Source organism: Staurois parvus, unplaced genomic scaffold, assembly GCF_062004578.1.
Source record: "Staurois parvus isolate SC_StPar_1 unplaced genomic scaffold, SC_StPar_1.0 ptg000068l, whole genome shotgun sequence".
Lineage (NCBI taxonomy): Eukaryota > Metazoa > Chordata > Amphibia > Anura > Ranidae > Staurois > Staurois parvus.
Genome location: NW_028317864.1, coordinates 8402296 through 8427425, shown reverse-complemented (window position 1 = coordinate 8427425; position 25130 = coordinate 8402296). Strand labels below are relative to the sequence as shown.

Sequence of the window (25130 nt, the reverse complement as noted above, 5' to 3'; positions counted from 1 at the left end):
AGGCTTATATAAAAATCATTGCATGTGAGTGGGCATTTGATTGTTTTTTTTATTAAACCCATGCAATTATTACACTATGGGAGCATTTTCTTTTACATTCTTTCCGGCTGTACGTGTTTTGGCTGTTCCTATATTTACTGCTCTGGAGAGGGTTCCTGCTGTGCTGATATCCACCAGTGAGGGGGACTGACCCATCTTCTGACCTGATATCTGTGGAAGTGGATCCTAGTTCCTGGTTGATACGATAATATATGAGAAAGGCTTTTTGGTCCTGCAGGGTCACACCATGGAGGTGAGGGGACATTTCGCCTAGTGCTGGATCTCATTGCATTGTGTATTCACCTTCATAATGCCAGCACTATCTAAGAACTACTAAACACCTTCACCGTTTAAGATGTATTAGACTTCACGTTTTCGCTGAAGTATATGTAGTTCATGGGAGTTGTTGTTATCAGGTCCTTTGTATGCTATTTAGGACCCATTGTGTTCATATTATTTATGTCACTTATACACTATTTATTTCACATACCCGATTTAGGGGTCACAGTCTTGTGATTTCACATGTATTCTATTCATCACATTTTCACTTGAATCCGTAAGTTTCAGAGGATTTCAGCAATAGAAGTATGTTGCAAAACTTTTACTTTTCATCTACACAGTTTCTACTGTTTATTTATTTTATCACTTCCACTTATCTTTCATTATGTTCACTGTGAACACTTAAAATTTGGGAGCATTTCCTATAGCAACTAATCAGTTGCAGAATAGTATTTTTGTTGTAGTACTTGTATCACTGAGTTTTGATATCCTCAAAATGATCATATCATGGTTTTTTTGGGGCACAATTCAAAAAGAATTAGTGTGTGTGTATGTGTATATATATATATATATATATATATAATTTTTTTTTACATTTTATTTATATGTTATTTATATGTTTTGTTCACCCATAGTCACCTAGTGGTGTGCCTAGGTTACACCTTTTTACCTTTGGGTGTTATTCACTGTTATCCACAAATTTGGATGTTTTCATGTGCATGCTATTCAATATTCTTATTTTGGTTTTGTGTATATTTATTTTACTAGTTTTTAGTATAATTTACACTGTGTGGGCTATAATCATAGCAGGAGTTTATTTGTCACCTAGATATAGCGTAGCATCAATATGTCAATTATATGGTAAGGTGCTAGCAGCTTTTTAGTTACACTTATTCGGGGACCCAGAGTGCGGGAGGACCATACAGATACATCCGTGAAATTTGCTTGCTACTAAAATATTCCACGGTCAACTGTTAGTGGTATTATAAAAACATGGAAGCAACTGGGAACAACAGCAACTCAGCCATGAACTGGTAGGCCACGTAAAATGACACAGTGGGGTCAGCGCATGGTGTGCAGAAATTGCCAACTGTCTGCAGAGTCAATAGCTAAAAGACCTCCAAACTTCGTGTGGCCCTCAGATTAGCACAACAACAGTACGCAGAGAGCTTCATGGAATGGGGTTCCATGGCCGAGCAGCTGCATCCAAGCCCTACTTCACCAGGTGCAATGCAAAACGTCGGATGCAGTGGTGTAATGCATGTCACCAATGGACTCTAGAGCAGTGGAGACGTGTTCTATAAAGTGTCGAATCATGCTTCTCTGGCAATCCGATAAAAGTGTCTGGGTTTGGCAGTTGCCAGGAGAACGGTACAGGGTTGTTTTTCAGGGGTAGGCTTAGTTCCAGTGAAGTGAACTCTTAAGGCGTCAGCATACCAAGATGTTTTGGACAGTTTCCTGGTCCCAACATTGTGGGAACAGCTTGGGGATGGCCCCTTCCTGTTCCAACATGACTGCACACCAGTGCACAAAGCAAGTTCCATAAAGACATGGATGAGTGAGTTTGGGGTGCAGGAACGTGACTGGCCTGCATAGAGTCCTAACCTCAACCCAATAGAACACCATTGGGATGAATTGGAGCCAGGCCTTCTTGTCCGACATCAGTGCCTGACCTCACAAATGCATTTCTGGAAGAATGGTCAAACATTCCCATAGACACACCCCTAAACCTTGTGGACGGCCTTCCCAGAAGAGTTGAAGTTGTTATAACTGCAAAGGGTGGGCCAACTCAATATGGAACTCTACGGACTAAGACTGGGATGCCATTAGTTCATGTGTGTGTAAAGGCAGGCGGCCCAATACTTTTGGCAATATATAGTGTATAAAATATTTTCTGTGACAATGACAACGGCTAACATATACAATGTATACCAAAGGTGAGTTCAGACTCAATTTACCCACACCCAGTAAGATACGGCCAATTTTCAGAGCAGGGAGCCAGGTACATGCGATACATGCCAGTATGATCAAATCACATTATTAATTTCAGTTAAAAGGTATCTCTTTCTTGTCATGAACACAAAAATCTCTACTTTTAAACTCCCTAAGGTAGAGCTGGTTTTGAACAAAATGGGGTTCTGGGAAAAATATGAGTTCTATACATTGGTTTCCTGCTGCAGCCATCATGTAACTTGATATAAAGATTACTGATCCCTGGGCAGGCATTAGACTGAGATCCAGTCAGGTAGATTTGCTCAGACTGAGATGTCATCAAAGACAGCTTTTTAAAGCATAAATAAACCCAAGAACAATTAAAAAATGCATTGAAATTCACCAGTCCTTCAATATGGTGGCTGCATTATTTTAAATTTTTCAGGCTAAGAACTTTTTTTTTTTCAAAAGTGCAGCAATGAGACTTTTGTTGCTCATTGTAACTTATTATAAATTATTTCATGCAGACTTGTAAAGGTACTAAAAAGGTCCACAGCATTTAGGACCCACTTACTGAAGCTTCTGATCATTAGGAAATTGGATTAGATCTCTTTTTCATCTACACTGTTTAAAATTTAAAGTGGACCTTCACCCAAAAGTGAAAGTGCTGCTTTTCCTCCTCCCCACAATAGTTTTGGATAATATACAGTATATATATATATATATATATATATATATATATATATATATATATATATAGGGAGCAGGTACCGGCTCCCACTTCCTAATATCTTGCTTATACAAGAATTTCGTCACTCTCCCCTCCACAGACTCCTGGTACATGTTGCACATCCCAGGAGATTATAGGACCAGTCTACCTGTGCTACATGATCTCGTACATGCACAGTGGAGAATTGCCTGTAATTCCTCAGGAAGTCACAGATGACTTCCAAATTCAAGATGGTGGCGCTGGGACCCACAGCTGCGAGAAGAACCAGTTGTGGGAAAACAATGCTGGATTCCAAGAACTGGCAAGTACCTTATTTTTAAAAATTTAAGGCTTTTTATGTTTTATACTTTTAAGGGTGAAGTTCCTCTTTAAAGCAGCAATAAACCCAAAAGAAAACATGTATTATATTACAGCTTACCATTTCTTAGATGTGATGTCTGCATTCGTTTTCTTTTTTAGGCTCTCTTTCCTTTATTTTTATCTGGGGATCTAGTTGTTTTAAACCAGAACAAGCACTCCAGCAAAAGTAGCAATGTGTTGAGACAAACCACTTACCACTGACAGGAGTGCTTACAATGACCAGCTTTTATTTATTCGTGTAAAAACTTTATCCCAAAAGAAAAACAAACTGTTGCTGTAACTGCTTGTGTAACTACAGTGTGAGCTGGAGTTTGGCTTCAATTTGTGTACCAAAATCTGGTAGTACATCTAACACTTCCCTCCCCTCAGACTGACAATGCTGCTGTCTAAAGAATCCCCTGAGCTTTCAGTCAGAGTGCAGGCACTTTAAATACAGGAGGTGTATAACTGGCCAGATCACAAGGTGAAAACAGAGGAAAAAAAAACCTATAAAAAGAAAACTAATGCAGCCACCACATCTAATGGTTGGTAAGTTGCAATATATTAAATTTTTGGTTTGAGATTTAATACCCCTCTAAGATCACTTTCCAGAATTTTCCAGTCCATCCAGTCAATGGCCCTTGGTGCCTAGTTCTGTTGTCACCACTTTAAAGTGAGCTAGATTGTTGTGCTGCTATATTGGACTCACTTGTGCTGTGCAGGTATGTAAAGAGGAGTATTGTAAATTTAATAGATTGCTGTAAAGGTAATAAGTTGATAAAATGTATTAATTAATTAATAAAATCTTGGGATTGTGAAACAATTCCATCCACTTATGATCTCTGTACATTTAATATTTTAATTGAATACTATGCACATAGAAACATGCAATAGCTCTGTCTGTGTGCATAGCAATGGTCACCAGCAGTTATAACAGTGCCGTGTAATAGGGGGCGTGACATAGACAATCTCTCTTTGATAAATACTATTGGTCTGTATTTTGAGCTCAGCACAGTACGCAGCAATAAATAGTTCCCCGTAAGTGTGGGAAAGGTCAGTAGGAGTAAATGTCAGCTTTTATCCCTTTCAGAAATCAACCACCTTCTTTCACACGACAGGCGAAGGTCACAGTATTCTACAAATCACAGGTTAACGGTACTTTACCTGAGTTGCCCTTGTCTGTCCAAAAAGTCTTGTTTTGGTAGCACCACACCAGGGCTCGAATGAACTACAACTGGCAGACGGTACTCTAGGTAAGCTGTCTGCAACCACCAGTCTGACAGCTGAGGAGCATAAAAAATAAAAACACATAAAAGGGCCTCTTTAGAAAAACCACAACGGTTTTGAAAGAAATGATTAAAAGCAGAACTCCATGAAAAAAAACAAAACAAAAAAAACAAAACATTTTCTTCCATGCAGTGGGGCTGTGCTCCGCACTGCATGGGTTAACTGCTCGTTTTTGTCCAGGGGGGCACAATCAATCCTCCAGAAAACAGCACTCCCCCACAGTTTATGGTGCTGGAGCCCAGGTACTTGGGATCATTATATTGAGATGTGCCATAAGGCATTGCTTTTATTGCTGGTGACCCATATAAAAGTTGTCTGAAAGGATTTAATGACACTTTATTGCAGTTCTGTAAACAGTGAAGAATGCTTACATTGCTGATAGGTGTATTCTCAAGGGCACCTGGATCGAAATATGGAGCTACCACTGTCATGTGACAGGCTAAAGCGTCATCTTTATAATTTATCGATATATACCTGTAGTCTTTCTTAATACTGATCTACTTATTCAGGATTCACTGATCTTGTTTCATTATTGAAATAGTGTGAAATAGACAAAAGTATTTCATTTTTATATTCATTTGCTCATGTCACAGAAATACTAACATCGTTTAAAAAAAAAAAAAAAAAAAAAAGACTGTTTGCTTTAACCACTTCCAGTCCGGACACTTTTACCCCCTTCCTGACCAGGGCAATTTCCAGCTTTCAGCGCTATCACACTTTGAATGACAACACTGTACCCATATGAATATACCATTTTTTTAAGACACATAAAACGTTATTTTGGTGGTATTTATTCACCACTGGGATTTTTATTTTTTTTGCTATGTAAATGAAAATGTAAAAAATTTTGAAAAGAAAGTGTTTTTCTTATAAAATTTTGCAAATAAATAATATTTCATCATAAATCTTGGCCAAAATTTGTTGTTATCTTTTTAGTAAAAAAAAAATTAGCAAAATTAGTTTATAACCAAAAATTATAATTTTTAAACCTTTTTTTTACATTTTTATTTTTTTTTTTATATTATTTATTTTATTTTTTTTACATACTGTCACCCTAGCAGTACAGTACTACTTTTGAGGGGTGATGAAGATTTTTTTTTTTTACACTGATTGCTTTTACACCCATATAGGATGTAAAAGCAATCAGTTCTCTTTCTCTCTGTCTCCATTCTTGCAGCCATTGAGAACTACTGAGTGAGCTGTGATTGGTCACTGCTTGTCGCATGGTACAAGGCTGTTGTGAATAGCCTTGTACCATGTGACCTCTGTGATCATTCACAGATTTCACACGTAGTAAGCAATGATGTCACAAGTGACATCTTGCTTACTACTTTGCATGTGATCACTAATTGGCCAATCAGTGATCACATGATCGGGACCTCGTATAGAGGTCCCGTCCGACGATCGGTGTTTCACTGTGTTCGGAGGACACAGCGGGCACCGGATCGCTGTGCTGCCCGCTCCCGGGGAGCACGCAGAAGCAGGGTGCGGAGAGGCCGTTTATAAACGGCCAGCCGACCCTGCAGTGCCACTGTCCGGCCGTTTATATACAACGGCCGGTCGGGAAATGGTTAAATCAAGAAACTCTGGCTTTCATAGAACCTAATGTAAGGTGAGATATAAATGTCTTTACACAGTCATCAATATCATTTCAATTACTAGAATATCTGAATGGGCTTGCAAAATTTGTGTTAAGCCTATGTTGCATCTTTAGTAAAATGGAAAGTTCTACCTACCCAGTTTTCTGTCTTCCTTGCTCTCCTCTCTAGGCCCTTCTGCAGCCTTTCACCAACTCCTGAGCTCTGGAATTCTTCCACCATTTGGGTGGTGTGGCTCCATTCCTCCTGACTTACCAGAGGTTTCAAGGCCAACAGATATTTATCTAGAGTCTGCTGAAGTGCAGGGACGGGTAGGTGTGGCAATGACTCCTGATGTGCCAGGTACCTGCCTGGCAGTTTCACCAATGACACTGGCTTTACCAAGCGGACCGGCTTGGCCTATGGGAGTAAAAACAATGACATGTCACTAATAAATGTCAGAGGACCAAAAAAAGATAGGTTTTTTTGCAAATACATGTTTGCAGACCTTATCAGAATGGGGAAAAAAAATTAGGATACATTGTGACTTTAGGTACACTGCCAGTTCAATTGGTAGACTGTCTAGAACATATGATTTGTACTCACAGGTCTTTTAGTCAAAGGGATATTCAATATTAAGGCAGACATTTTAATGACTGAGTCACTACAAAGAGAAAATCAGTGTCTGTGGCATCTCTATAACTCATGTCATAGCAAACCTATTGGCCGAAGCTACCTTGGACCACTGGCCTACAGCCAACAGGATTAATAGGCCTACAGTCAATAGGACGGAGATCACCGTAGCCTTTTGCTAATCAACAAAGAGACACTTAGCTCCTGACTGCTCTTTCGCAAGGGTGCCTAGTGTTTGACCTGGTAGCTCCTTAAGCATGTGTAATTCATGTCCAATATATGGGCTGCACAAAAAAAACAAATGTGTTAGGAATTGGATAGGGAACACAGAAGCAAGCATTAAGGCATGTTATTCCACTAAACTCAACCAAAACACTGTTTTTTATAAAGTAGGAAAGGTTTTGAAACACGGTTAGGATTTGCTTGCATCTCGGTCCCCATAGCGGAATTGTCTCTTCTTGTGTGGTCAGCGGAATAGAATGTTAGAGTGAAATCTTGCCAATGAAGACACAAATATGAATAAAACAATGGTAATTTATTTGCATATTACACTTTGCCTATTGAACCAGCCTGTAGAATGACAGTGTAGACCGCTCACTATGATACTCCTGGAAAGAGCCTGTAGAGAGTCAGTGAGATCCATACACTATGGATCTTCAGAAACAACCCTGTAAAATGTCAATGGGATCCACCCACTATGGTCCTCATAGGATGAGACTGTAGATTGTCACTGGAGATTGCTTACTATGAATCTCCTAGAACAAACCTGTAGAATATCAGAAGCTACCACTCACTTTGGATATCCAGAAACCACCCTGTAGAATGTCAGTGGACATTGTTCAAGATGTATCTTCTGAAACAAGCCTACAGATTTTCAGCAGAGACCACTCATTATAAATCTTCAGGAACAAAACTTGTAGACTGTCAAGGAGACCACTCACTATAGATCTCCTGGAATAAGCCTGTAAAACGTGGTATAAACATGCAGCATGTCAGTGAAGACCACTGACCAAGGTTTTCCAGGAACAAGCCCGTAGAACAGCTTTTCACAACCTTTTCAATATAGAACTCTTGAAATATCTTTTCAGTCTCAGGGAACTCCTGCTATAAATTATTATATCTATATAAGAATATACATATTATATATAGGAAGAACTGCCCTCTTACACATAGCTAAAAAGGATCAGTGATGTTGATGGAAACTGAGAGGCAGAAATTGCTCCTTGCTCAAGGAATCCCTAGCAAGCTCTGGAGAAACCCTAGGGTTCCATTGATCCCTGCCTGAGAAACCCTGCTGTAGAATGTCAGTGGTTATAATTATTTCAGAATGTTAACAGGAAAAATATTTTGGCCTACACCTGACTACCTACATTTTACCATTAATAAGCTATATGCCAGTCACACAGTAGGCAGTTTGGTGGTCTTTCAATCAACCACAATGCCAAACAGAACGTAAAGATCAGCGCTTAGTGTCAAGAAAAAAAGCAGTTAGCACAAAAGGTCAATGCACAAAACCTTAACAATGCATAAATACATAATCCAATCAGCCATATCCATATAAATGACCCAATATACATCTAAAAATACCGTTCTATCCAAATGGAGGCTATGTTCATGTCTTGAGGAATACATATAATGTGGTTATGCTGCCTGTAATTTAAGCAGCCATACCTTCTGGTGAGTGCAAGGTGCTTGGTGGCGGTCCACACAGTGGAATAGCAGATCACTGGTTCAGAATCCACTTGGATGCATGGGATAATGAATACATATGAACTTTTATTTTGATTAACACACACTTTGGTCGAAAAAATTTTTTATTTTAGCTGGTTCACACATGGATTCATATTTTGAAGATTTGTTGTTCTATTTATGACATTTAAAAAGGGACAGTCATCACAATTTTACAGTGACTTTTTTTTAATTAGAGGGATAGTGATTATACTTTTAAAGTTCATATTGCACATGTTGAATATTTATTTTTAGATGTATATTTGGCTATTTTTATGGACCTATGATTGTTCACATTTAATGTGATTTTTCACTTGTTAATTCATTCACTGTGTTAGAGAGCTGCACTAACACATTTGTGTTACTTATCTAAAATACGTAAGCATTTGTGGTGAGAAAAAAAATTAACACTTTAAATGATATGGCCAGGATAACCCCCATTAAACCAGCTCTCATTTGCAAAAAAAAAAATGGTTCAAAGCAATCTATCATTGCCACTTTTCATCATTGAGGGTATCCATATAAACAGTGAGGGGTAATTTGTTGCATTCGTCTAGGGCGGGTGTCGGCAACCCGCGGCTCTTTTTCACCTTTCCTGCGGCTCCGGAGCACACTGCCCACCAGGTGACAGGCAATAGGGTCGGCAAGCCGCGGCTCTTTTAATGTAGATCTTCTGTGTGCCGGGCGCCCGCTGGCAAACATTGGCTGTCAGGATGTAGGCGGGGCAGCCCGGATGTAGGCGGGGCAGCGTGACGAACTCCTCTCCTCTCACAGTCCGCCCTGAAGACCAGAACGGCGCGGGAACCCAGCGAGAGGAACGCGCGGAGCAAAGGTAAGTGAATTCACACAATATGGGGAATGAATTACTATGGGGGATGAATTACTATAGGGGGGATGAATTACTATAGGGGGGATGAATTACTACGGGGGATGAATTACTACAGGGGGGATGAATTACTACATGAGGGATGAATTACTATGGGGGATGAATTACTATAGGGGGGATGAATTACTATAGGGGGGATGAATTACTATATGGGGGATGAATTACTATATGGGGGATGAATTACTATAGGGTGGATGAATTACTATAGGGGGGATGAATTACTATATGGGGGATGAATTACTATAGGGGGGATGAATTACTATGGGGGATGAATTACTACGGGGGATGAATTACTATATGGGGGATGAATTACTATATGGGGGATGAATTACTATAGGGGGGATGAATTACTATAGGGGGGATGAATTACTATGGGGGATGAATTACTATATGGGGGATGAATTACTATGGGGGATGAATTACTATATGGGGGATGAATTACTATATGGGGGATGAATTACTATATGGGGGATGTATTTTCAGTTTTAAAAATGTTTCTCTCAAAATAAAATTTCAATCGTGGTTTTGGCGAGATTTGGCTCAGTCGAAAAAAAAAGGTTGCCCACCACTGACCTAAGGCTATGATTGTGATTATGACTATACACTGTGGCCCTGATTAACCCTTTGCTTACTGGGCCCTTAAACCCCCTTCATGACCAGAGCGTTTTTTGCAATATATGCAGTGTCGGATTTGTTTTAAATGTTGCAATGGTTTTGCGGCTCCCAGTCTTTTTTTCCCTCTCGGAAATGGGTCCAAGTGGCTCTTTATGTCTTAAAGGTTGCAGACCCCTGGTCTAGGGTCATTTTTTCAATTGAAAGCTGACTGAAAGTGGTTGAAATGACCTAACAAATTCCCATATATATGGCATTCGGATGTTTGCCTTTTCCTCTTTAACTAGAAATGCCCGATCTGAAAGGATCACAAGTAGTTATAACGCCTATGCCAGCAGGGTAGGGCCTTTTTAAAAATATTTGTCACTTTGGGCAGAGGAAAATAAAGACAGCCTGTAAAGATTTGGTTGTCCTGGGCACAGCCTTTCATGAAGCAGCATACTGTTTGCTTTATATGCAAAAACCATCAACTGTATCACCCCCCCCCCCCCCAAACAAAGCAAAGGGTAGGTTGCTGCATGTGTCCTCAACTATAGAGATCCTAGTTACCTCTCCTCAATAACCCCTACAGTGCCTAATGGTAAATCTGGAAATCTGGCCCTTTAGGAAGCAAGGAGGAAGACCTAAATAGAAACCATACCACCCAAAGCTTTGAGGTCAACATAATCAGATTTTATCCCACCATTTTGCTGCAGGACCACCCAAAGTAGGGCCTCTCCATATGGCTCATGCCACAAAGCTTAAGTGCCTTTAAGTTGATGGCCTATCCAGTATAAATGTTCATAAAATCCAGACTAGATTTTATTGATGTCAATGGCCCCGGTGGTGAGAATCACCCCCAGCACCATTCCAGCTTAATCAGCCATGGCTTGCCTTTAACCATATATTCTGATAGATTGACCAATAGGTATCCAGTGACACCATGATGGTGAAGTCATTAGGCGTTGAAACCTAGCTCCAGCCAGGGGAACAAAAAACAAAAAAAAACAAAAAGCAAAATACTGTGATGAATACTGCTTACCACCCAAAACCTGAGGTCAATATAGTCCGATTTTAGCCCACCCTTTTGCGGCGGAAGCACCCAAAGCAGGGCCTTCTCATACAGCTCGTGCTCAAAAGCTTTAAGTTGAACTGCATTTAAGTTAATGGCTTATCCAGTGTAAATTTTCATAAACTCCAGAGTAGATTTTATTGATATCAATAGCTCTGATGATGAGAATTATCCCCCGCACCATTTTGGTCAGGGGAAACTAAAGAAACATACTGCGTGGAGTACTGCTTTAAAGAGACCCTGTTTCTATCCCATTTCCAGATGAAAATACAATAAAAAGTGATGACATACCTATAAGGCAAGCTGGCTAAATAGACTTCCAGCATGGTAAAAGAGAAAAACTGAAAAAGAAAGCATGCTTTGCTAATGGGTATGCAAGTACTGTTCCTCAGCACGTTTATCTAGTTAGGCACAAGATGGTGAAAACAAGATTATGTCTAGAGAAACTAATCTGCCGAACCGTTGGTGTCCCCAAAAGGTAGAAGTAGAAAGAATAATCAATAACAAATAGCTTTTATTGGTCTGACTACCTTAAATTGCTCAGAGCTAATATCTGACTTGCATTTCAGGGTGGCAGTGCATTATTTATCTTTGCCACAAAATAGAATAAAGAAAGCAAACCAAGTTTAAAGAGTTACTCCTGTCTGAATCAAAAGTGGTAGCCTACTGGAAAAAGTGCCTGAGCTGAAGGTTACAAATCAGTTCTCAACAAGCATGCAATAAGTCTTGTATGGATAGGGCAGTGGCCATCGTTGGGCCAAGCTACATTCTTGTGTAGAATGACTGATTTCAGCCAGAAGTACACAAAAGCAGGATGTTATCAGAGACAGGTTTCATTTTTTGTCATATGCCTAGACCTTTCCTTCACAACAGTGAATCCAAACAGATTTTTTGTCAAGTATCATACGATTTGTCATGGTTTGTATGTTTCTTTCTACATGCTTAATAAAATATTTGGTAAAAGAAAAAAGCAAATCAAAAATATTTTTATAATTTTGCAGCCAAAATGAGATGGAAAACAATAAGCTTCAGGTATGGTACATTCCCAAGTTAAGTACAGCACAAGATCTTAGAGACAGAGTTTGCACAATAACCTCTGACCTAGATACAAAGTACTTGATTTATGCAACTATTACTCTAAGCCGAAGGCCATAAAACACTGGAAAGATATAGCCCAACTGCAGCTGACACTTACATAAAAAGCAGCTGCCTCATCAGCTGAAATGCTGAGGAATGCTCATTGCTAGCAAGGGAGCCACCATACTAGGAGAGGGTTAGTAGAGTGGTACTAATTACGCACCTTTGGGTTCAATAGCTAGAGTGGCATAGGTAAAAAGTGAACCAGTGCTTAACTCATGCAGGGCAAAGTAACATGAGGGTGAAGTGAAGAAACCCTGCACAAGTCAAAAAACTTGCAAATTACACTTGACTAAGGACTATCCCTGCTCCTATATGACAGCACTAAGAACCTGAATAACCAATTACCAGACATCAGCATTGTTATGTGGAAAGGGAATGAGTCACATATTGTTCCATGCCTGGAAACACATAAAGGCCAGAAGGAACAGTGTCTCCTGATAGTCCAACCCTGTCCAGCAAAGTACACCGACCAATCCCCGCTCCCCTACAACCTACCCACTGTGTCCTCACCCCCATGTGACAGTGCTAAGGCCTGAGAAGCCAACCGCCAAGCTGAGACAATGTGACGTGGCATGAGGACAGTGATGCCATCCAGTCAGGTAAATTCTGACACCATTTACCCAGTGGTAGTGAGCAGTGGGAGCATGGATGGGAGAGTACACTTTGCTCAACATCTGCTGTGCCCTGGAAATAAGACAAGACATAGGAATGCAAATATAGGGAGTATTCTGGCCACACTTCCAGGTCCAGGTATGGCAATTTCACTAAACAATATTTTTTACAAACGATGCAATGTATTTAAAACTAAATACGGCCCCTTGTCTGCATGGGCTGGTTTATGGTTATGTAAAATGTGAACTTAGTATTTAAAGGGTGTAATTTCAGGGAGTCCATATAGTGACCTATCCAGTATTTTACAAGGTCATTTATTATGTCAATTTCCTCTTTTATAATTTTACCATATTCACCATTGTTTCCAATGAGTCAATTGACTTACATTCTGAGAAGGAACAATACAAAACAACCTTTGAGACACACACACACACACACACACACACACACACACACACACACACACTTTCCAAAAGTATTGGGACACCCCTCCAAATCATTGAATTCAGGTGTTCCAATCACCTGCTTCTACAAACATTTGTGAAAGAATGGTTCACTCTCAGGAGCTCAGTGAATTCAAGTGTGGTACCGTGATAGGTTGTCACCTGTGCAATAAGTCCATCTGTGAAATTACCTTCCTACTAAATATTCCATGGTCAGTTTCTTAGTGGTATTATAACTTATAACATAGTGGAAGCAACTGGGAACAACAGCAACTCAGCCATGAAGTGGTAGGCCACGTCGGATGCAGTGGTGTAAAGCATGCCACCACTGGACTCTAGAGCAGTGGAGCTGTGTTCTCTGGAGTGACAAATCATGCTTCTGTCATGGCAATCCGATGGACATGTCTGGGTTTGGCAGTTGCCAGGAGAACGGCACTTGCCTGGCTGCATTGTGCCAAGTGTAAAGTTTGGTGGAGGGGGAATATGGTATGGGGTTGTTTTTTCAGGGGTTGGGCAATTTCATGCTCCCAACTTTCTGGGAACAGTTTGGGGATGGCCCCTTCCTGTTCCAATATGACTGCACACCAGTGCACAAAGCAAGGTCCATAAAGACATGGATGAGTGAGTTTGGGGTGGAGAAACTTGACTGGCCGGTACAGAGTACGGACCTCAACCTGATAGAACACCTTTAGGATGAATTAGAGAGGTAACTGTGAGCCAGGCCTTCTCATCCAACATCAGTGCCTGACCTCACAAATGTGCTTCTGGAAGAATGGTCAAACAATCCCACAGACACTCCTAAACCTTGTGGACAGCCTTCCCAGAAGAGCTGAAGCTGTTATAGCTGCAAAGGGTGGGCCAACTCAATATTGAACCCTACGAGTTAAGACTGGGATGCCACTGAAGTTCATGTGAATGTAAAGGTAGGCATCCCAATACTTTTGGAAGTATAATGTATATAAAAATATGGCTGCCTCCATATGCATCTATAGTTACAAACCTCAAAACACAAAACATTAAATAACTGTCACTTTGTTTAAACAGGGCAAAATAAGAAAGTCTCTAGCTAGCCCACCCCAGACCTACGTGTATTCACCTAAACAGTGAAGCTCCACCATTCCTCCCTCTATCACGGCTGCTGCAAAATACTTAGTGATCAGCTTATTGGGCTTTCTACCATGATGCAGCGCTCAGGTCTGAGCAGCCAAACTCTAGGCCTGAAAAATGTCACTTGATGGAGGGAAGTGACATCATCAATTCTGTGTATGCTCCAAAACTATCCAACAAGAAGCTTATACAGGGCAACTGTGATAAAGGAAAGAGTATGGGGGATTTTCTGCATAGAAGAGTACACATTGATAGAGAAAGGGAGTTGTGTCACTTGCACAAATTTGCTTTAAAAAGGTTGTACCTGCAAAGAAGCAAAGGAATAGCTGCTTCATCTGCATTGTAGATAAGTGCCCTGATGCAGAGTAAAACTGGACATACACAGGTTTTTTTTTTGTTCGGCCAGCAGAACTAACAAATTCTTCCATCCACACAAATGAGGTGGATAGAGGAATTCCACTCGCCGGGACCTTTTATTCTAACAGAGGCACATGCTGCTGTCACAATACACTGATCAGGGGCTGCAGCTGCTTATCAAAGATATTTTTTACTGTCCCTTTGACAGAGGTTGATCAAAAGATCAACTTTTATTAAGGGGGACAACCACACACTGACTGAAATCCAGCCGATCCCTGCTTAATTTTGATCAGCATATGGCCAACTTAAGTCCTGGCTTATATTTCTCCTGATACCAACACTTCCAGGAGTGCCAATCTCGTGCTGTGGAGGACAGAGGATATCGACACTTCAGGAAGTGTCGGATTCAGAAGAAACTTTAGCTGGGACTTACCCACATCGAATTGGTGCTTGATAATGCTGGCAACAGGAAAGATAAGTAAGTATTCCCTTGCTGCTTTGCAAGTACAGCCTTCTTAAAAAGGACAGAGCTGCTTTATAGACACCGAATTAGCAAAGTGACAGATGAAGATACATGAAAGCCACTTTCAATCAGCTGTTTTATAATCTGTTAGATAATCCAGAGAAAGACAGGTTATGGATAGGGCAGGTGACCAAAGCATTGAAGATGGAACAAGAGAAGGAGAAGAGTTACAAATCACTTAGAGCTGTACTATACCTCTTCTGACTGGAGCTTCTTATCCATCGCTGTACCTGTGTCAAAGCTTAACCTGTGCACGCCAATATTGCCTAATTAACATGCAGGCTCAAAATGCTTAGTGTTAGGCATAATTCTGTCTACTCTGTCAAGAAAACAAAATACGAGTCACAAAAGTATAGTCATCTACTATAACTAAAAGAAGGAAACTTACCACATTTATACAACTATTGTACAGAAAAAATATTCACTATTAATGAGTATTTTTGTTCTCGTTTAATAATTTTGAATGCAGAGATTGCACATTGTGCTTTTATGAACTATCTTCACCTGGTGACTTCCATTCTGCGGTTCCCATCACAAATACACATTAATAGGAAAATGTTACCTGTAAAATTCTGATGTAGAGTGTTTCACAAACACTCTACATATTACACTAAAACAACAGGATTCTGATTCTGTAATATCTGAATATATGAACTCTCTCTTCAAGGTAACGTATATAAAGAACTGACAATGGTTTTCAATGCCATACTTCTGGGACAAACATCCCTGCTGTCATATGTACTTTTTAAAGAATGAACCTGAAATCGCATTACTAATTTTGACCATTAAAAAATACTACATCATTATGTTGATTGTCATGATGATGTTATCATGGAAAAAAAAGAAGGCAACAGCAAAGTATCATAGTCTGGTACAGTATTCTAACCATCCTACTATTACAAGAAGACAACAGGATAGTACCACAGTCTGGTTCAGTATTCTACCCAGCCTTCCATCAGAAGACAACAGGATAGTATCATAGTCTGATATAGTATTCTAACCATCCTTCTATTAGAAGAACACAACAGGATAGTACCATATTCTGGTACAGTATTCTAACCACCCTTCCATCACAAGAAGACAACAGGATAGTACCATATTCTGGTACAGTATTCTAACCACCCTTCCATCACAAGAAGACAACAGGATAGTACCATATTCCGGTACAGTATTCTAACCACCCTTCCATCACAAGAAGACAACAGGATAGTACCATATTCTGGTACAGTATTCTAACCACCCTTCCATCACAAGAAGACAACAGGATAGTGTTATGGACAGACCGGCGGTAGCCTCTAGCGCTCCACAGACCGGAATTCCCCAGGACGCAGAATCTAAGTCCCGACCTGCTTGTTCACCAGGGCCCCTGATGGTGGGGATGGACTTGGAGCAAGCCGAAACCAGGTCGCGGCCCCTGGGTGCAACCAGCTGTGGTAGAAGCACTTGTCGGTGGTACGTAGCAGGTGAGAGTCTGATGTGAGGCGGAGTGAGCGAAGTCAGACAGGCCAGGTCGGTAACAGCGGAGCCAGGTCGGTACAAGCGGCAGGCAGAAGAATAAACGGGTCACGGTCCAGGTTCGGCAACAGGAGATCAAACTTACAGGATTAAACAGGAGAATGGTCAGGCAAGCCAGGGATCAGAGCAGGAGACAGTCAACGAATCAGGGTCAGGCAGGGTTGGCAGCAAAGCAATCTCTCAGGACACAGGAAAAGACCACACGGCAACTTGAGCATATTTAGTGTCTGTTTAAATAGGGCGCCCTGCACTCTCATTGGTGCCAGGCACGCGTCCGCGAATGCGCGAATGCTGTTGCGGTGCCCAGGTCCTAGTGCCCGCACGCTAGTGTGCCTCGGTATACCGCGCATGCGCAGACTTGCGCGCCGCGGTACAGCCTGGGGTCCCTGACAGATAGTACCATAGTCTGGTACTATTCTAACCACCATTCCATCACAAGAACAAACGAGTTGACCAAGTTAGAAAATTGTGATCTTGGTAAACAATACAGAGCATACTTACAGATTAAAAAAAAGCAAAGTACAGTATACAGAAAGCACATAACTATCACAGATAGGTTGGGGGTATCTTGACATTGTGGGCTGGTGATTGGTGGCAAGGTTTCACCTTCTCTTTGTCGTGTAAGAGGCAAGATGGCAGCCCCCATGGAGAACTTATTCAGTCTCTGGATCAGAATGGAGCAGAGCTATTTTCAACTGATTATCCACACGAGTGAGCTGTTTGAAGCAGCATTTTTCAACCTATTTTCAGTATCGGTGCTCTTTAAAAAATGTTAATGTTACTTATTAATGAGAAGCCTGGGATGATTCAAACAACCACCTTATTAAAATTAATTTCACATCAGAAAGCACCCCTTTACATCAGATGTTCCTCCATCATGTCAGGAGGCCCCCATCATGTTACAGACCCCCCATCACATCAGAGGCTCCACTATACATGAGTTTCCCAATCACATTAGAGTCCCCTTCCATCCCATTAGAGTAGCCCCAATCACACAGTCCCCTCTTCACAACAGAGCCCCACCTTTTGGCTTCAGCTATGTGGCAAAGGGCGGGAGTTAGAGAAGGTCTGGAAGAGGCAAATTTTCATCTTCTCCTGAATGCCCTAAATGAGAGTCATGCATGGCCATAATGCAGGTAAGCCAGCCGCCATCACTTTAGCAATTAATGATGTCAGGTGCCCTGGTCCTATAGGGTCATTGGTTATTATGGTGCTGGCGATCATCCTGCCTGTACCATGGAAAAAGTCATAAGGCTGATCCAGGGCAAACCAAATCCCATGCTTGCTGCCCCCTGGTTGAAAACACAGATTTAAAGTGAAACTAAACACAGGTTTACAAAAAATAAAATCTCTTTAAAATATGTGCTGTTCACGCTGTAAATTCTCTTCTATTGCTTTCAGCCTCCTGCAAATCTCCAAATTCTTTTTTTTTTTTTGCTGCTGTGATCTAACTTCCTGTTAGAGGTTGGCTACATTCCTTCTCCATGGTTCTACTGTATATAGGAAAGTAGTCACCCTCTCTTGCTTGGTCCTGAGATAGACTGGGGACTATAGAGGTCTTTATTTTCACTCTGGTATTGCATGTGTAGAGCAGGTCATCCTACTCCACAGTTATCCTGATGTTCTAAGACTCCTGGTCCCTACTTCAAAGGCATATATGGACTTAAGCGAACAGTTGTTTCTGTGCTGTTCCTAAAATAAAGCTCTTAGACGTTCAAGAACGAGAGGTGAAGGAGTCCTTAGAAGAGAGATCCTGCTCCTCGGTTAAGAAGGCATAGAAGCACTACAGATCATCCGATTATAGAATTTATACGAATTTCAAGGGGATCTGTGTAATATTACTGCTTAACAAATGGGGAAGAATGATTCAGTAAAGAGAAGAATTAAAACAAAAAATACATAAAAAAGGTGAAAAGTGTGGAGCAGGGTTAAGAAAGGAGGCATAGCCCATCCTGTGGGGTCACCTGTTTAGAAATATCTTACAGCTCCTGGAAAATATTGTATCTAGGGTCCCAGATCTTTTCAAAAGTCTTCATCCTATCATTTAGGGTGGCTGCTAATTTTTCATTAACCATCAGTTAAGACAGTTTGGCCTAGTTGAAATGAAATGGACAAAGATTTCCAAAATCTCGCAAAGGCAATTCTGGTTGCTATAATTATGAATGTAATTAGCTTCTTGGTGTGATTGGGGGTCTCCTTGATTGGTAAGTTCAATAGTGCATCTAATGGAAATTTGTTTGAGGTTGATTCTATGTGTGGAATGTCTCCTGTCCACAAGTTTCAAAGCAATTTGAGGAGCTCCGGGGACGAAGAAGCTGACCATGTTGGAACCATATACCACCTCAATAATTCTTTATAATTAGCGTCAATAATTAAAGTATTGTAGAATTTTAATGCACTCGAAGCTAGCTTGTGCCATTCCTCCAGGTCCATATTTTTCCCAAGGCACTGTTCCCACTTATCCATGTAAAGTAATTTCTTAGCAGCTAAGTTTGACTGGATTCACGGACATATTTCTGCTATCTAGGTTAAAGTTCTTGCACAACATACTCAAGAGCGACCCCTTGTTCCTGAGCTTGACATGTAATCCACAGAAACATAAACACACCTGTCAGTCACACTGAAATATGTGCTGCGTGTATCTTAATGTGAGCCTGTCCTAACCTTAGTAACTAATGATACAGATAAACAGCGGGTACAGCAAGGTGACTGTATATCCCTTATTTGTCAGATCCCCATCTGTGCACAGGATGAGAATGGACTTTTCCCCCGAACCTTTCAAGTCTCACTATCCCACTTTCATTGGAGAGCAGGACAGCGGGGAAGGAAGGGGGGGGGGGGTGTCGATTGGCATAGTTTTGAAGTCAGAGACATTAAAGAGAAATTCCAGGTACAATTGTACTCAAAAGTTTGCATACCCTGGCAGAAATTTTACGCATGTATTTGCAAATGTGTGCAAACTAAACCTCTGTTTTTAATGTGAACTGTTAGACAGGACAATTCGGTTGGTTGCAGGCTGGTTGGTAAGTTGAGCTGGGAATTTTTCTCTGTTGTTGTTTGACATGTGTCGCCTTTCCATGTGCTCCTTGTTGAAAAACGTAAACACACCTGTCAGTCACACTGAAATATGTGCCGTGTGTATCTTAATGTGAGCCTGTCTGGAGTTCCTAAACTTAGTAATTAATGATACAGATAAACAGCAAGTACAGCAAGGTGACTGTATGTCCCTTATTTGTCAGACCCCGATCTGTGCACCTGATGAGACTTTTCCCCCCGAACCTTTCAAAAGTCTCACTATCCCACTTTCATTGGAGAGCAGGACAGCGGGGAAGGAAGGGGGGGGGGGTCGATTGGCATAGTTCTGAAGTCGGAGACATTAAAGAGAAATTTCATGTACAGTTGTGCTCAAAAGTTTGCATACCCTGGCAGAAATTGTGAAATTTTGGCATTGATATTGAAAATATGACTGATCATGCCAAAAAAATGCTCTTTTATTGAAGGATGATAATCATATGAAGCCATTTATTATCAAATAGTTGTTTGGCTCCTTTTTAAATCATAATGATAACAGAAATCACTCAAATGGCCATGATCAAAAGTTTACATACCCTGGAATGTTTGGCCTTGGTACAGACACACGAGGTGACACACACGGGTTAAAATGCCAATTAGAGGTTAATTTATTTATTTCAGGTACTTATACAGCTCCATCAATTTACGCAGCGCTTTACATATATATATTGTACATTCAGATCAGTCCCTAACCCTCAAGGGGTGTACAGTCTAAAGGTCCCTAACTCCCATTAAGAAGTGGAAAGTTCAGAGATCTCTTGATACCAAGCCAAGGTCAGGTAGACCAAGAAAGATTGCAGCCATAACCGACAGAAGAATTGTCCGGGATTCAAAGAAAAACCCACAGGCAACCTCAAAAGAAATACAGAATGCTCTGGAAAAAGATGGTGTGGTTGTTTTTAAGGAGTAGAATATGGTGATACTTGAACAAAAATGAGCTGTTTGGTCGAGGTGCCAGAAAGAAGCTTTTACTACACCAATGGCACAAAAAAGCCCGGTTATAATATGCCTTACAACACCTTGACATGCCTAACCAGGCCTTTGGTGCAGTAAAGGCTTCTTTCTTGCACCTCGACCATGCAGCTCATTTTTGTTCAAGTGTCATCATATTGTGCTCTTTCAAAACAACCACACTGTCTTTTTCCAGAGCAGCCTGTATTTTTCTTGTGGTTACCTATGGGTTTCCCTTTGTATCCCGAACAATCATTCTGGCAGTTGTGGCTGCAATCTTTTTTAGTCTACCTGTACTTGGCTTGGTATCAAGAGGTCCCTGAATTTTCTACTTCTTAGTGGAAGTGATGACTGGCATATTCAAGGCTTTGGACATTTTTATGTCCTTTTCCATCTTTCTAAAGTTCCATTACCTTGTTACGCAGGACTTTTGACAGTTCTTTTCTGATCCTCATGGCTCAGTGTTTAACCTAGTCAGTGCTTCTTAACAAACTCATTGACTATTTATACATGGACACTAATTGCAATTTAAAAAGCCACAGATGTGGGACATTAACCTCTAATTGGCATTTTAACCCGTGTATGCCACCTTGTGTGTCTGTACCAAGGCCAAACATTCCAGGGTATGTAAACTTTGGCTCATGGCCATTTGGGTGATTTCTGTTATTATGATTTAAAAAGGAACCAAAAAACCTATCTGATAATAAATGACTTCATATGATCATCATCCTTCAATAAAAGAGCATTTTTTGGTATGATCAGTCATATTTTCAATATCAATGCCAACATTTCACAATTTATACCAGGGTATGCAAACGTTTGAGCACAAATGTATGTACCAATGTAACTATATGCTGTATATACTATACCTAGCCAATGCCTCTGGAAGTTGACAATCACTTTAGTAGACACCACTCCCCTAGTGACCCCCACTTGCTTCTGGGTCCTGCACCGAACACCTGCCCTACTGCATTCTAAATACAGGAGGTTGGCTACTTGGCACGGATGCCAATCATATAATGCTTTGCATTTTATAAATGAAAGCAAAGCATTCTCCAATTTGATGAGCTGGAGAGCATGACATTTCTGTCCTGCCTCTCCAATTTGCCCAATAAGAGAAAGCTTTGCATTCCGTCCGAAAATGCAAAGCATTCTCTGAATGGCACCCATGCCAAGCAGTCAACCTACTGTGTTCAGAATACTGCAGGTCATCTGCTCAGCACGGGACCCAGAATCAAGTGAAGATCACTAGAGTAGTGTTTAATTCAGTGATTTCCAGATCCCAGGACATCGGCCAGGTATGGTATATGCATAATTGCAATGATCCAAGCTAGACTAATAGAACTATGTATAAAATATCCATTTCTGGAAATCTACTTTAAGGCCTACCTGTGTACATAGAAATGTAGTGGACACATGATAAAAGTATTCACACGGGTGGCTTGCGGTGTGTTTTATATTTACTGTATTAGTTATGTAGGTTGGGAAGACCAAAAAAAGGTTCCCACTGTGTCTGACAACATAGATTTATTGCCTGTGCTGTGTCGGCAGCTGCTAAATACATGCTGGATCAGCCTTAGTCTGACTGCAAAAAAAAATGAACATTTATCATGTGCCCAGCTTCTGCACCCCACCAATGATCAACCTTAAAATGAGCACCTGAGAATGGCAATATGGGATTTACCATTAGGGATTTGTTTCCACACTACATGGTCAACCATGGGAAGCATGGGCAATAAAAGAATGGTGTATTTTTTTAGTGCATGCAAAATGTAAGTTATTATTGCAGTGTTTATTTTAAAGAACAAAGCAAAATTTCCATTATAGCTGAACTCTGGCCAAACGCACTGTAAAATGAAATTAGTGCAAGAGTGTGCCGTGTGTAGGCTGCAGTGTTTTGTAAAACTCTTACATTCATTCACCCTGTACAATATAGTAAGCTCTGAACATCCAGCACTAAACTTGCACTACCAGCTGGAGTACAGCTCTGATAAAGGGTCACTTAATCTGTAGTTTGTCCATTCAGTGAACATTTTGCATTCTGTTGGCAGGATGCGATCCATTCTGTGACTGGAGGAGTAGAGATCATGATGATCTCTACTCCATGGGAAGTAATCAAATAAAAAAAAAAAAAAAAAAAAAAGTACAAGCTAGGACCTAGCTCTAGTTCACACTGCTGCGACTTCTCATGTGACTTGCTGGGATGTGCAACACAGAAAATCACATAAGTAAAGACACATATGGGTGACATCCTAATTGCTGCGACTCAAGTCATAGTGAAAAAAAAAGAAAAAAAAGAAAAAGTTCCTGCACTACTTTTCTGCGTCTTTCTTGCGACATGAGGGCACTGACTCCAATGTTAAAATCACAAAAGTCGCATGGAAGTGGTTTGTCTTATCTTTGTGACTTTTGCTGCAACTTCAATAATGCCATATTTTCCGGTGTATAAAAGACGACTTTTCACACTAAAAAAAAATCACGTCACGTCCCTCTCTTTGTTGTGTAACTGCCGCATCACCAGGCGTCCCATTAAAGTGAATGGGATGGTCTGCGAGTCAACAGCAGGTCAGAGGAGAAGCCGCTGCAGGACAGAGCTGACAGTTGCTCTTTAAAAATTATTATGATTTAAATAGAGCCTTTTCACTAGTGATTTAAATCAAATCCACCCTGATTTTAGATATATACACATACAGTACATACACACACATTATATATATATATATATATATATATATATATATATATATATATATATATACACACACACACACACACACACACACACACACACACTTCAAACTCATTGAGGAAAAGTAAACATTTCCCCTTAACACAAAGCATATTCTGTTTCTGTAACTCCACTGCAAAGCAATGAGTGTGTTTATTGTATGTAGCCAAGAATAATGAATGAATCTTTGACCCAGTTCTCTCCTAGACCGTTGTAATGTGCCGGGAAGAGGGAAATAAGTCCTTCGCTAGTGGTTAACCTCTCATAACTGCTGGCTGACAAGGTCACAAGATAGGGAGACTGAGCAAAGTGCAACTAAAATGTTACATCAGTAACAGAAGCTATTAATTGCATATTGCTTCGTCACCCAGACCCTTACTGTAAGCCTCCTTTTACACCGATGATATTGTTTATCACCCCACTGAAAGCGATACACAGCGGATCACTTTTCAGAGGACAGTCAATGAAGGTTAACAGGGGTTCAGGAGGGTGCCTCCTGATGCCTGTTTTTTTCACTTCTCTTTGTGGCAATTTTACACGTGGAACCATGCTGCAACCACGAGATAAGCATTTGGCTCGCAGTTGTGCTACTACCCCATTAATTTATATGGGAGAGTGTGACATGTAGTGATGCCTGTCTATATATAGAGTTTAAACAGTGTATTGCTCTAATTGCTTTTAGGAGGGCAGACTGAAGGGGGGGGGGGGGCAGTAAAAAAATGCAGATTAATCATCTGTTATTAGCACATCCCAGTGCATTAGCATACTCCCTGTACAGGCAGTACCATTCATGTCAACTGAGACGCAGCGGCTGCATAAACATGGACACACTGTTGTGCAGACCTTGGGATCCTACCTGGTGTCTTATTTCTGTGCATATTTAGAAAAAAATCCTATGTATTCCTAAGTAGAGGCCATTGATCATTGGGGTGCAAAATAGACAGCCTTTAATCGGAACAAATCGAATTTTTACTGCACAAGGGCAGAGGAAAACTCTACAAATGTACCCTTTAAAGGAACTCTAATAGTGGCCATACACAACAATCTGATAGAACACTTTTTAACAGAAACAGACAATATGATGGAATGTATGCATTAATGAAAAGAAATATACTGTGTCATGGGTCGATTTTGAACAAAACCGATCAATTTCTTTGAAATTATTCTGAATGATTTGGATAAAAGTAATTAGATTGATATGATGGTTAGAGTAAAGAAGGGTTATAACCCCTGACAGTTCTATTCTTGCGGTTTCCCTGTAACGGAAGCATAGGCAAGACAGAACACACAAAGAAGATGGGGAACACACAAAGCTTTATTGAACTATGAAAGACACTCAATCAGGACAGTTTATGGCACTCCGCGACAGGCGATTTGTAGGGACACCCACGGTAAGCGGGCTCACGGGGACTAAACAGGGCCTTGGCGATAGGGTCTGACCTCAGCACAACCCCCCCACAGCTTTCTAGGGACAACATCAGGCTCACAGGGCCTCAACGGGACCTTGGCTGTGGAGTCTGGTCTCAACACAGCTCCCACAAAGCTTACTAGGGACAACATCAGGCTCACGGGTCTTAGACTAGGGGGCT

At 40.8% G+C, this 25130-nt stretch overlaps 1 protein-coding gene across 1 annotated transcript in view; it reads right to left on the bottom strand.

The window, feature by feature from the left end:
• The window catches only part of CRAT (carnitine O-acetyltransferase), a 71116-nt gene that overhangs the window by 30554 nt on the left and 15432 nt on the right, over positions 1-25130 (bottom strand). The window contains exons 2-3 of the mRNA XM_089669087.1: positions 6343-6603; positions 4484-4602 (exon numbers count right to left, since the gene is read on the bottom strand). Coding sequence (XP_089525213.1) covers positions 4484-4602; positions 6343-6603 — 380 coding nt within the window. The remainder of the gene's footprint in view (positions 1-4483; positions 4603-6342; positions 6604-25130) is intronic.